Source organism: Rousettus aegyptiacus, unplaced genomic scaffold (genome assembly GCF_014176215.1).
Source record: "Rousettus aegyptiacus isolate mRouAeg1 unplaced genomic scaffold, mRouAeg1.p scaffold_m13_p_2, whole genome shotgun sequence".
NCBI lineage: Eukaryota > Metazoa > Chordata > Mammalia > Chiroptera > Pteropodidae > Rousettus > Rousettus aegyptiacus.
This window is the reverse complement of record NW_023416295.1, coordinates 153,326,904-153,341,478: the sequence shown is the minus strand read 5'-3', so window position 1 is coordinate 153,341,478 and position 14,575 is coordinate 153,326,904. Positions and strand designations below refer to the sequence as shown.

General features: G+C 43.4%; 1 protein-coding gene across 5 annotated transcripts in view; it reads left to right on the top strand.

The window, feature by feature from the left end:
- Positions 1 to 5,628, top strand: part of ETV6 (ETS variant transcription factor 6) — a 210,097-nt gene extending 204,469 nt beyond the window's left edge. For all 5 annotated transcript variants that reach the window (XM_016156364.2, XM_036237040.1, XM_036237039.1 and 2 more), the window contains exons 7-8: positions 126 to 226; positions 3,942 to 5,628. In XM_016156364.2, the coding sequence (XP_016011850.1) occupies positions 126 to 226; positions 3,942 to 4,047 (207 nt within the window). In that variant the 3' untranslated portion in view covers positions 4,048 to 5,628. The remainder of the gene's footprint in view (positions 1 to 125; positions 227 to 3,941) is intronic.
- The last annotated feature ends 8,947 nt before the right edge of the window (positions 5,629 to 14,575 follow it).

The window sequence follows — 14,575 nt, the reverse complement described above, 5'->3', positions numbered from 1 at the left end:
AACTGGCAGAGCCACAGGAGCAGCCAAAGAGCTTTTATTTTACTAGCTCCCCCAGAGCCTTTTCTGAGGTTCATTTCATTGTGTCTTTGTGCTTTTTTTTCTCTCTTCCTCCTTTGAACAAACAGAACAGAACAAACATGACCTATGAGAAAATGTCCAGAGCCCTGCGCCACTACTACAAACTAAACATTATCAGGAAGGAGCCAGGACAAAGGCTTTTGTTCAGGTAGCACTTCCTTTTTCTCCTTTCCTTCTTTTGGGAGGATTTTGTTTTCTTTAAATAAGAGGGAGGAGGGAGACTGTTAAGATCTCTACCTGCCTATCTGATACTCAAAGCCATCATTGCTAAAGATTGGATGGATACCAGGTGCTGGTTTGTTAAAATTTAAGAAAAAAATTTTTTTTCTTTTACTTATGTCTAGCCATATAGTAACACCAAAACTAGATAAACACAATCCGACTCACCTTTCAGAGAAGGCAATGATCAAATATATTACCTGGCATTAACATCCAGCCTAGTTAAAGGGAGCAATCAGAGTAATATTTCAATGTCAGCACAAGGAACTAAACCTAGACTTCCAGGTTAGCAACTGAACCAGTGTTTGTCAAATAGCGATAGTGTTAATGAGTCAGTCACACCTTTTTTAAATGAAATAGAACAGAATTGATTAGGATAGGATAGAGTTGAAAATATCAGACTATATCAAGTGTAATTAAGGATGACCGCCGATTCATGAAAATTTTGTTTTGGGGAGTGTAAGAGAGAGAGAGAGATGAGTCATGATGTAAAATGTAGTTATTACAATGTATCATAATTAGAAAGCAACTGCACTAGGCATTCCTCTTCCCAGAATTCCTCACAGCTAATGAGTTCCAGCCATTTAACTTACCACGTAGATTGTGATTCAAGTACCATGTAAGAGAGGAGAAAGAAATGGAAGAGGAAGAAGAGATCTAAAGCACCAGTCAGAGCAGGCAGAACACTGATGTTCACCGGTGGTAGCTGATGTGGTGAGACCAAGCAAAGGTCGGGAGAAAATAGGATCAAGAAACATGACCTTACATAATAGATTTCGGCTGGTGGGACAGAAAAGAGTTACAGATGGAACTAGAGATATGGACTTGGAATTATTTATATACAGATAGAAAATGACACTATATTTGAGCAGAGGAGGTCGCTGGGATAAGTACTTACTGGGAAGAGCAGAGAACCTGAGCTGTAGCATTGGGAAGGCGTAGTAATTTAGGGGTAGTAAAAACAATCAGGATCTTTAAAAGAAAGGGAAAAGGCTGTTCAAGAGGTGAAAACAGAAGGGAATGAAGTAAAAACAAAAAACAACCCTCTTTCTCTGGCTCTGCTGATGCCTTCCCCCCATCCTTCTACCTAAACCTAGTCCTTGGCTCCACTCATCCTGCTCTATATACTTTTTCCTGAGCGAACTGATCTCATTCACACAGCTTGAGTTATCACCTCAATGGTGAGACTCTTATATCCCTCCATCCAGCTCAAAAAACTTTCTTAAATTCCAATTCTGAATTTCCAAGAGCTGCTGATAGGACATGTCCACTTAAATATCGCATTAGTCTCACAGACATGAAATATTTCAAGACATAACACATACTAGAACTCTCCCCACACACTCCCGCAGTAGTCTTGTTTCTCATCAGTGGCATCATCGCTGTGTTAAGCAACCAACATGATGCTAGGGTCGTCTGTGACTCTTCCTATGTCCAAGTCAGTCGTCGTGCTGGACTGCCCACTGGCTCTTCAGCACCATTCCCACTCCATTCTATGTGACAGGGGCTAATAGTCTGGGAACCACATTTCCCAAGATTTCTTACCAGCAGGGTCCAGGTTAGAGTCTACCAATGACAAGCACTTTCTTGAGATTTAGAAGATGAAAGAAAGGCAAAAGCGTTATTATTGCTTCCCTGGCAATAGAGACTGATACTTAGACTTCGTGATTCACACCTAGATTAATTCAACATTCCCTTTTTACCTCTGATCCACTCTCCTGCCTCCCAGATTTTTAATACACACTTCCGGCTGCCCTACTAACACTATGCCAAAAACATATATTCCTTTAATTTTTGCTTTTTTAATATATGTACTCTCCAGATCCATCTCAAGTCTGCTGCCCTTTCTGAGGCCTTCTTCAACTGCTCGAACACACACACTCTTCTATCATCTCTTGGGTTTGCATGGCCTTAAACCACATTTTGATTCTCATTATTAATAGTCGTATGCGTGAAGTCCTCCCCACAACTAGGTCAAAAGTCCATAGAAGGTAGAAGATTGTATTTTATATAATTCTGTTTTCTACCTTATGGAGGCTTTCAAGAAAAGTTTCTTGACAAGCCGGGTATGGAATATCAGAAGCTGAGTATGAAAACGTAGTCAGAAGTAGGAAGGGGTAGTTCGAAGGGCCAAATATAACATATCTGTGGACTCGGCCTAGAGGGAACTATGGGTGACCTCAGATGTTGAGGGAGAAGTTTCAGCTGAGGGATAAGAGTAGAAGACAGACTTCGGATGCTACAGATCATATTGCTTTAAGGTTCAGAAATAATGGGCAGAAAAGAAAGGCAGTTGTAGCTGGGAGGTTCACAGGTTTCCAATAGAGATTTTCAACAAGATAAAAGGAAAGAATAGGCCTATTAGTGAGGATAGATTAGTCATTTTTGAGTAAATGAGTGTCGGAAGCCAGGCTTGCCACAAAATGAAGGCTTCTCGGTATAAAAGCCAGCGTGTAATCAAGCGAAGTGTTAAATTGTGGGTCCTCTTTACAGGATTTCTAGGAGTTGCGGGAAGGAAGGTTTCGGTGTGGACCGGTGCCAGTAAGCAGACCTTTGGCGATGAGGCAGAGCTCAAAGAATAAGTAGGGCTCAGAGAGTGAAAGGAGTAAAGAGGGTTGCGAATAAGGGCAAAGCTAGAAGTTTGGACGATGGCATGGTTATAGAAGAAAGAAGACTGGCCAGAGTGGAACGGAGGGCTCACTCTCGTCAGCAGTGGAAACCAAGACTCTCCAGGGTAGAGATGACAGAGGGCCCCAACGGGCAGGCCAGAGAGCATGTCCTTGACTCGATAAGTGGTCATCAGAGGCTCTTGAATATAGAAGGACAAGCGAAAATGGGTGTTTTAAGACAGTTCATCTGGTGCAGGGCAGAGTGTATGGGAAGGGAAGGGTGTGCCAGCACAGAGGGGGGCTGTGGAGAGGGCACCCCCATGGTAAGGGCAGAACGTTTGCACCCAGGCTGCCTCCTGAACCGTGTAAATCATGGTCAAAACACATCCCTGAAGTTATTTCCAAGCGAACCCAATGAACAAGATAAGCCTTGCTGCGTGCACCTAGCTGCAAGGGAAGATAGAATAAAGGGGAGTGATTGCTAGCATTTTGGGTGCATCACTGATAACATGGAAAAAAAGACTCCCTTTTTGCCTTTGTGATTTCTAAAAGCACCACTAACTGGCCCTATTGTCAAAATTTTCCATTCAGCATGTACTTATATCTTTTGAGTTAAATTCAAGTTTTGCATACCATTCCCTGGACTCATGGTCCAGAATGGAAATGGATCTATAGGTCTCATGGGTCATTATAAAATCTGACTCTAAAAATAAGAAACGCAGATAAGCGAGATATGCCATGGTTCCCTGATATGGTCATGCAGGAATGCACTAACCAGCTCCGAGGGGTGTTCTCGGCCTCACCATTTTTTTGTTTTGTTTTGTTTTGTTTTTATAATTATTTCATCATCTTTCAGGCACTCAGAAGGAGCACTTTTTTTCTAATTGACACTAAGTTAGCTCTAATGGTTGGTTTCAGTAGCTCTCAAGCTATATGAGGTGATAGGGCCTTTTTTCTTTTTTTAAGTTTCGAGTTCAAGGGGAAGACAACTTTAGGAAAATGTAATCCCTTTATGCCCCATTTCCTCTTCCAAAGGTTTATGAAAACCCCAGATGAAATCATGAGTGGCCGAACAGACCGTCTGGAGCACCTCGAGTCCCAGGAGCTGGATGAACAAATATACCAGGAAGACGAGTGCTGAAGGCACCAGCGCACCACGTCAGCGGGCTGGCAGCCGAGGGACCCCTGCCCGGCGGGACTGCTGGAGGCGTGATGGAGCGAGCAGGCGGGCTGAGGAGAGTAGAAAAGGCAGAGACCCAGGAATGGGAGTGACACTTGGCTTGCATATCAGGAGGGACCCAAGAGCACCTTAGACAAACCACCCAGCAAAGGCGGGGCTGGAAGTCAGGCCGAGGGCACGAGCCTGGGACTCGCGGTTCACGTTCACGTTCCCCGCTCATTCGGAATCTCTCCGTCTGTAATTCCTCACCCTCACCCTTCCACCTACTGTTAGTTTCATCATTTTTGTTTTTGTTTTTTGTTTTTTTTTTAAGACCATGCCATTTGACTTTTCATGATTCATCTAGGGGAAGACTACCAAGGTCGTTTTCATATGGAAATATATATCTGTTATATATATATATATTTTTTGCAAATCTCACAAAAGTGCAGCAAACCCAGCTGGTCAGGAAAGAGAATACTTGCAAAAGGGTTCAGGTTCCTCTTTCTCCTGCCACGTGAATCAGGTTTGTTCCTGTTGCTGTTGGATCTTGGCTGGGGGGAAAAAAAGAAAAGAAAAGAAAAGAAAAAAATGTTTTTAAAAAAGGTAAAGTGAAAAGGAGAGCTCTCTTTTTCTCTTTCTTGCTCTCCTTCCTTCCCTGCCTCCCCTCCGCCCTCCCTCCCTGCCTGCTGTTGAGCTTCAGACACTTTCCAGCAGAGCTCAGCTTCTTGGAGAGTCTGGGGAGCAGTCGGCTCCTAAACAGAATTGGTGGCCTGGGTGCTTTGGGGCCAGCACCACTAAATCAGACCCACAGCCCGGCTTTTGGCCACCTGTCTGAGGGAGGCCAGAAACATCAGAGATGCTGCTGTCCTCCAGAAAGAGAAGTGCTAGTCCAGCAGGTGGCCCCTGACACGGCTGTGAGAACCCCGAAGCTCCCTGGTTCCACAGAGCGTCAGGTGAGGAGGGAAGGCTGTTCAAGTTGTTGAGAAGGACCCAGCACCTTGCAATCAGCTTACAGGTGCTGCAAAGTGGTAGATACAAAAAGACCACATAAGCCTGATGGTCCAGGAACTGGGTGAAGAATCTTCTGCGGTGGGGATCTCTTCTCCCAAAGCAGGGTCTGGAGGATAGGGAGGCAGGAAGGGTCTTCTCTGCTCCATCTCAAAGGCCATTGTGTGTCAGTTCCATGCCCTCACCTATTTTTTTTTTTCAATTCCTAGCCTTTTTTACAGTTTCCTGGTCCCCATAGGACACAGGGCATTCGAGAGGGGAGGACCCTGGAGTGTGCGGTCTTGGTTGTTGCCAGTGTCTGCCCAGCCCGGGCAGACGGGAAGTTCCTCAGATACATTACCATTTCCTTCTTTCTTTGCATAGCTGTGTTTCAGAATGGACTCATTCGTGGCTCTTTTTCACCTCAAAATAAAGTTGATAGTATCTTGTAAAATGAGGGACACACCACCCCTTAGTACTTTTGATGATAACATATTTTTCGAGAGCTGTTTGGATTTGCTTTCCTTTTCTAGCCGTCTAAATTGACTTTTCCAATACAGGTTCAGAATCCAACATTAGGACTATGGTGTTTTTTTAATCCAAAAGGTTAGGCCTGCCTTACAAAGCACCCTCTCCTCTTTTCTCCTCATTTCTCTCTCTTTCCTTGCTTGTCAGGTGAGCATCTCACAGCTCCCCTAGGGTACGCTTGTGACTGTAAGCGGCAGTCCCTAGGTGAAGTGGCCAGACCCCCGGCTTCTCTTCCAGCCATTTCTAAGTTGAGTCAGGCACAGCACACAAGCACGAGGTGTTCTCCCCCAGCCTCCTGGCAAGGACACCAGCCTGCAGGGAGGGAGGCACAGATAGATTGACTATGGTTTAAGGACACTGGAATTGAGGAGCTGATTAGGGCTCTCAGTCTTGCTCTGTTCCTGCCCCTTATCAGACCACATGTAGAAGCATGGAGGTAGCCAGCCCACTCGCCCTGTCATGTGCTCCCCCGACTCTACCTTCCAGAATATTAGGCTTCTAGTGAAGTCAGAGACCTCCTGTGTGAGGCCAGGGACTCTCATTATGAAGGGTTTGGTCTGAATTTGCTGAAATAGTGATGAAATGCAGCTGCATCCCAGCATAACACAGATGTCTTTCAAGAATGTCCAATGGCACACAGTAATACATTTCCCAGCCTCTATGATGACTGACGTTGTATCTCAAATGGAGAGATTAAGCCAAATACCTTGAGCTTTGTAAAAGCCATCGAGTTTAAGAACAAGAGAGAAAGGGTGGATTTTCTTCTAAAGTCCTTTGTGTGACTGTGAAATGAAAGACAAGGGCATGATGTTGCTCTTCCCTAAAATTAGGATATCTCATTCTGTTCACCTTACCCAGCTATGAGGACTCAGGTTCTTTCTATTCAAAGAATTTTACAATTGAATCATGGAGGGAAATTCCCTTTTGATCCAAGGATTTTTAAAGGACCATCCCATAAGAATATGTAACAGAGGATGACACCTTCAGCCACTATAAGAAGAAACAGAAGGTGCAAATTCCAGTGTAGTCTTTATTTTGCATCCAGGTATTACCAAGAATGATTTCTATTGCTTCCTTTAACGGCAAAAGTTCTCATTTGTTATTTGAGAGAATACATGGGCAGTACCGACACTAGGAATACGGTACTTACACAATGCGGACCCCGAAGATTTCAGATTTAATTTAGCAAACCTTGTTGAAGCACCCACTAGACATTCTGAGGGATTCAAAGGTGAATCGGGCACAGTCCTGCCCTCTGAGAATTTACATTCTACCTGCAGGATCTATCCATCAAGACATTTCTCACTTCAACACTAAGTACTAGGGGTGATGAAAATTTTACCTGGGACCAAGGTAAAAAGCACATCTATGATCAGAATAGTTGGTCTTTCCCTGCTGCCATCATGGAAATCCTTGACTTGCGCCATCAGAAATTGGGCAGGGAAAATGCAGAAGAGCGCTGCAGAGGACAGCTTCCTCCAGCGGTGTCCAGGATGGACACACTCACTTGCACCTTGAAATTCTCTAGCGCCTTCTGCTCCCCGCCCCTTGAGTTAGCCAGGTTGCCTCCTCTCCATCAGAAGATGGCAGTGGCAACTGGCTGGACTGGCTCCTAAGATCTTTTGTCCAAGGCAATTTGGTCTGGCCTATAGCAGTATCACCAATGTTCCCAGTCTTTTTGCGGGGATCCCCTCAAGCAAAGAGGGAAAACGGACTGATAAATTTGCTCCTTTCAACCCTCTGATCCTTTTGTTTTTTTACACTAATCCTTGCCCAAATGAGAATGTAAATTTAGCTAAAACTTAAACGACAGGATTTGCCTAAATGACTAACCACTATTTCCACCTTTCCCCGCCTAGGCTCCAACTCTGAATACAGTTCCAAACATCGACTCCCTTTTTCAGAAGGGAGTATCTAAAATGTAATACGACTTGCCCCAGGAGCAGACAACTTGCCAGGGACAGAGTTAGGCTGAGATCCAGCCCAGCCATAGCCCCATTTGACCCATTCTCACCCAGGAAGCTGAAGATAAAAGATTTGGTGAAATTCACAAAGGGCAGTTTTTTTTTTTTGCCTAAGCATTCAGTGCTAGTTAGTTTTCACCCACTCAGTCTGCTCCTCTTTAGGCAAAAACCTGGAATGAAGGGAGTGATACAAGAAAGCAAATGAGAAGAAAGGCGGGCAATAATCCCTGCCTTTCTAAAAACCGCAGAAGACTAACCTGATACTTTTGGCCCCATCTGCATCAACACTAAACAACTACAAACTCCCTGAATCTCACACATGCCAAGTGAACATTCTCGAAGATTTCTCTTTGTGACTACAACCACCTGCAAACCAGAATGAATCTAGAATTTCTCTCTTGCTTTTTTTTGTTCGTTTGTTTTTTTCTTTAATTTCTGATCTCTTGTTTATGAGGTGTGGGGTTTATAAGGGACTGAATCAAATGAATGTAACAAAAAGAAGAAAAAAAAAACAAAAAAATGCCTTTTCTCAGGGCCAGTGAGTTGCAAATAATTTTTAAAGAAAAGCCTATAATTGCATCATCTCAATAAATTTTTTATAAAAAAGGAAAAAGTCCCAAGTCTCTGTTTTTAATAAGATGAAAATGAGAGTCAGACAGGCAAGGTGCTCCAATGAGGTAAATCCTGTCTCCACTCAATTATGGTGTAAGTGCAGTCATGGTTTTTCATTGGCAGGAAGCCTCTGGCAGAGCCATCTGCAGACAGTCTTTAGACAGGCAGCATCAGAAAGGTCAGAATCAACAGTTTAAATCTGAGCAGCTGCCACAGATTGGGAAATTTGCCAGAAGGAACCCCAGTCAGAGATGTTTGGGTCCTGTGCTGCGCTAGACTTTTCAATTCACTGTGGACTAAGGCAATTTCAAGAATTAAAGGACCTTCGGTCCTTTTCCAGTGTAGCTGCTCCTTAATTCTACTGAAGTCATGGCTGTGAGCCTATAGGTGATGAGGGCAAAAACGTAGGTCAAGCCCATAACTATACACAGGACATAATGACCCGGAAGGTCATTTGACAACTCAGAGCTGGCCCCACGCTCAGAATGTCAGCCACACTGGCCAGTGGAACCACCTGCCAACCAGTAGGCACTTATGATTTGAACACCAAGCATCCTGCAGTCAAACAGAAGCATCCTATCCCTCTGCCGTCAGAGGTGGGTAGAAACTAAGAGAAGCAAATTACATTGTTATCTACTCAGATGTAGTTTGGAAAGCAGAAGTTTGAAACCAATGATCTCAGAGAATGTTGTGAGATTATTTCTGTATTTAAATTGTCCCAGGTACTCTGTCTCCCATGATTATGGATTGCTGAAATTTGGCCCTATATTCTATATCTTCAGAGCACAGCATCAAGTAATAAGGGTCTAGATATTTCCTGCAGTGCTAAAAATGCACCTGAAGCTACTATTTCTATAACCCAGCATTAATATCATGTGGGAATTACTAGAAATGTGAAGTATCAGTTCTCACCTAAAGCGAATCAAAAACTTTGGCTATGGGCCTTAGCAATCTGTTTTAACAAGCTCTCTGGATGATTCTGAGGCATGCCGAAGTTTGGGAACCACTGCTAGCATCAATTTATTCATTTTAGTATGAAAAAGAGTATATGGCCATTTAAACAATAAGTACACAGAATAATTAGTGACAACTAATTTGCATTAATAATACAATCGATCATGCTGCATTTTCCTAATACTAGATAAACTATGGAATGAGGCTAAATAGACACAGAATCCCATGCCAATATCCTCTTCTTGCTTCTTCCAAATGTTTTAAGCAGTCCATTTGCTATTAAAAGGAGCTGTTTTTAAAAGATAACTCTGAAGTTGACCTGCCCTTGCAAATTAGAGCGTAGCAATTTATTCACCTATGCCCATTTATCTACCTAACAAGCCTAATCAAAAAATGAAAGGATCGTTCTCATCTGCTGACTGACCTTGGCTATCTGTTCCTGAAATAGCTCAGCCTAGTTGACCACTTAGGATATCTGCAGGGGATGCCAGGCCACTGGACTAGACCAGTACTACGTAAAGCCGAAAAGTGCTTGAGAATCACCTAATATGGGCAGATTTCGCCCATGTTACCAGACTCTTGGGAAGTATGAACAGATCTGCTCTTTTGCTCTAGTCTCTGGAGGAGGCTTAAGATGCAACGTTTCTAGCAAGTACCGCAGTGATCTACTGCTGCGGATCCTCAGACCACACTTTGAGTAGCAAGAGACTGATGCTCTCCCTTCAAGCCCTGAGATTCCGACCTGAATGCAAAACTGAGCTAGCCTCTCTCCTAGCTGTGTTCCTTTGCCAGGTCCTCCCTCGAATAGTTCCCAGGGCCAGTCCTGCTCTGCAAGAAGTTGGCGTGTTTTCCTTTTAGGGCAGCAACAAGAATAAACATGATCAAAAGCCTCTTCACCAAGTGAAGGAGCAGCTGTTCTTGTAATGAACCTTCATACTTGTGCTCACGGTCCCCGTGCTCATGGGAGGGAGTGCCTCTCCTTCGGCCTAGGTGGCCTAGTCCTGATCACTGTAAGCAGAGAGAAAGCCGACAATGCCATTCTCACTGTTGCAAAGAACAGCGGGATAGTTGATCAGCGCCTCCATCCTAACTAAGATATTGACATGAAAAGGAAACAACCTTGAGGCAATGTGCTCACTGTCTGTACTTACAGATTTTTTTTTTTTTTTTAAGGACCTCAGTCCTGCTGGATTGGAGAGTCCTGCTAGTAAAAATCACTGAGTAAATCCTGCCTACTCTCAAGAAAGTAGAAAGCTATTCTTTCTCTCCCTAAATCCTCTCAGCACCACTCTTCTGGAGTCCTGTGAGGGGTCTGGATAACTTTCCCCTCATCCACAGTTTTGGTCATGAGAGTCCATATCAGACCACCTGAGTTGACCTTTACTCCCCACCCCCCTCCGGTTCATTAGCTAAATTGCTTCTTAGAACAACTTAAAGCCTCCTTCGGTGGCTCGCTCACGTGCCTCGGTCTCCTCCTGGAGCTCTCAGAGGGGAGGAGTTTATGCACTTTTATAGGACTGGCCCTTGGGGTGGTGCCTGGCACAAGGGTATGTTAATAAGTGTTTTTAATGAGGGAGTAAAGTCCAGAAGACCTTTGTGACCTCGGGTTACGCAAAGATTCCTTAAGTGTGACACCAAAAACACAATCCAAAAAGGAAAAAAACCTGACAAATTAGACTTTATCAAAATTAAAAATTGTTCTTCCAAAGATACCATTAAGAAAATGAAAAGACAAACTACAGACTGGGAGAAAAGGTAACTCTTTTATGCACAAAATGAGAAATTTATTACATGCGCTGAACATAGTTTTACTTCATCTAAAACTGTCTTGAAAAACAGTTATCTTTCCATTCATAAGTAGAGTTAGTCACTCATACATAAAAGAGATATATTACATGTCTACTATAATAAAACCATCTTCAAATTGCATTTAAAATTTTTTTCTTCTTCTGTCATGTTTGCGAAACACTTTTCACTGTTCTGTAGTTCATATTCTTACTTCCCTTTCCTCTTGTGAATTTCTGAAGTAGGCAGCCTCTTGGAAGGCACATTAAAAGGTTTTTTAATTAGATAATAATATAAAATCACTCATTTCCAGTAAACAGCATTACTCGCTGAATCATTTGGCCTCAGAACTTCAGCCTATTGCACCTACAGGCAATGCAGCACTTAAAAAAAATTTTTTTTATTCACTCATACTTTATATAACTTCCAATTTTACAAATTTGACCCCATTTACCCCATCTACTGCCCCCCCTACCCCCTCACCCTCACCCTCTGGTAACCACCAGTCTATTGTTCGTCCCTATGAGTCTCTGAAAGCAACAGTTTTAGATGGTGGACCTCAGAGCTGGAGAAAATCCTGCAATATCAAGGTGTGACCCGCTGTGTCAGGAGCAGAACTGTCATCAAAGCTAGGGCAGTATTCAAAAGGATGTTGGTTTTGTCCACCTGATGGTTCTGTCTGCTTGGGCTTCAATGTCCAATTTCCATTCTGCCAGTCACATCAGGAATCTCCAGTGAAGACCTGAGTCTATTGGTGCCAAATTTAGTCCATTCTGATTTCACGTCCCTTACATAGACCGGTACCCCACAGACCTAGCTGGCTGGCCTGAGAAAGCAACAGAGGGGTTAAACCAGTACACGCTTAGTCAGAACACCTGGATGCAAATCCTAAACTTCCCCTCACTAGCTGTATGACCTCAGGCAATTTACTTAACTTCTTTGTGCCTCTGGTTTTCTCAAAATTAAAATCAGTATGATGATAATAATAGTTTCTACTTCAAAAAAATGGTCATGACCAGTAGATGAGTTATTACAGAGAAAGCTTAGGAAAATGCACGGAACAGTAAATACTACCCTTTATTATTTTTATACTTGTCTCTGGATCTACTGAGCCACCAACTGCTGCTTCACCCAAGAGCTGCTCTGCTTTTATCAGTTCTAGACATCAGATTCCTCTTAAAACATAATTCTTTACAAAGTGTCCACAGTTTCTGTTTTATTTTGTTTTAGTTCAAACGCTGTGAAACGAGTGCTGCCCCTTCGCTTCTCAGGTGATGAGTCAGAGGCCAGGGCAGGTGAGGGTTACCTGAGCCCTCCTGAACTTCACGGCTCCCTGAGTCAGGGCTCCCGTTTTCCGTGGGCCAATGTCTCAGCCTCATGGAGCACCTGAGCACTTGGAGCAGTGGACTCAACCCAAGGGAAATACTGGCTCGATTCAGGTTTACTGAGAATATTTTGATCTGGTTTTATTCCAGTTCGAAGGCCTCAGGAAATGCATAGGTTTTGTTCTATTTAAAATTAGTTTGCAAGGTTTCTTGATTTTGTTTGCTCCTTCTTGTTGAGGAAGTCCTGGCCCACCTCACAGGTACACAAAGCAATGTTATTTGGGTTCAATTTGGGGACTGGGAAATTAGAATGTTACTTTAGCCCTAGGAGTGTGGCCATTTGGGAAACCAGGAGGTCCCGCCACGAGACGTTCCTGACCAACGTGCTCACACCGGACTCCTGCTTTCCTTTCAGAAAAGGGGAAAGTGTGCATGACCAGGTTGAAACTCTCTTCTTTCCTGTCGAGGTGAATTTTCGTACACAGCAGTAAGAGGAACAGCAGCCATACTGGGTTCTAGTCCCACCTAAACACTTCTCGAACAATTCACCGAAGGGTTGGGCCTCAGGTGCTTGGAAAATTATTTTCCTTCAAAGCACTGTTGAAATGATTCAGTGAAGAAAATCATGTAACAGTCCTAACACATACATGCTAATTCCCTTCCCTCTTTCCTGCCTGCCAAACCTCCCACATTCGCACTGCCCTTCCAGCACTAAATTTCTATGACTCTGAGTCTATAGAATTCCAAGTGGGAAAATCACCCAACTGCTGAGAGATGTGAGACCTTTTGTTTCTAATCAACTAATTGCCACTTTACCTCCTCAAGACACCTATGACCCTTAGTCAAGACCCTGACTAAAATAAGGTAGAATGCTTTTCAACGCAACCTGGAAGTCAGAACATCTTTTCTCTGCCAGACTTCCAAAGGAGGAGCCTCCTCCAAGATTGGAAGTCTGCAAGCTACTCCCCTCACCCAACCTCTTCCTCCTAGTAAAAGCCTTCACTCGCCATTTGCATCAGTTTGGTGCTAGTTAGTCAAATCGGTAGATGCATGTAAATTCTCAAAGAAACTTGAAATCTGTTTAGGGCAATCCAGTTTGGAGCTCTTTCCTTCCCATTATAACTCCTAATACCAGTTCCCATCTGAGGAAAAACCAGGATAACATGGACAAATGCAGAGATGGCTTTATCTCCAAACAAAAGATTTTCTATTGAAAGGGAAATTTGGTGTTTGTTTATCCTGCTTAGATATTGTCAGCGTTTTAGACACTCGAATTAAGCTCCCTTGCTAGTGGATGCTTCATTCTTTCCCTCTGCTTTTAACGTTTACTGTGATGGTCATCTTCAAATATCGCCTCAATGCCAGTGATGGGATGGCACCTGGCCACGTGCAAGGGAAAACCACCTTGAGGACCACTGAGCATTTTCCCATCAAGGGTATGTGGGCTCAGATTCAAATTCAACATGAGTGGTCGAAGAGGTGACAACTTTAGGGTCTCCTGGACCAGGCCATTCAGCCGAGATATTCGCTACAAAGAATACCCAGTTTAGTTCTAGACTTACCAAAAAGACTTCTTCCATTTCAGACATGTCATGCGGGTTAAAAAGCAGGCAAGCAGGAATTATACCAGTGTAAAATAATTATACAGTGTCATGATGTAGCTGCTCCTGTAGTCTCCCTCAGTTTATAATTTTGGGTGCCGACCTTTGGATGGGCTCAGACTTGCCAAGCACGTTTTGTATTGGGGACTCCACAAGACCTTGTTCTGGGGAGACCATCGAGGCCACAGCACAGTTCTAACAAGTCTAGTCTCTGGGCCATTAGGCCAGTCAACTTCAAATCAGCTTGAAATATGCCTGTTCTTTATTTTTTTAACATATTTTGAAGGCGATGAGGAGATCTAGGGGCCCCAGATGGTGTGTAGCTTCTGAAGTGGATCGGTAAGCTTCCTCAGGGAACTGAGATCTGGACAGTCCAGTGAAAAGGGCATAAGCTTTGGGATCAGACAGAGCTGATTTTGGAACATGGCTCTGCTCCCTGTGGCGATATGAACTTATAAAAATTACTCATCTTCTTTGAGTAGCCATTTCCTTCTTTATAGCTCTGAAGGGTTTCTTTGAAAAGTAGAGATAATATATGTAAAGTGCATGGCACATCATAGATGTTCAATAAATAGTACATATCATTATTCAGTTGGGTGAGTCTTTTTCCATAATAGATGGATAGATGGATGTGGAATCTTCTGTCCAAATATTTTATCTTTCGTTCACCAAATCTTGCTGGCTTCTCTCTGCTTATTTTGTTATTCTTCCCTCCTCCCCTTCTTTATTCAATGGGAAAAAAGTTTAAAGA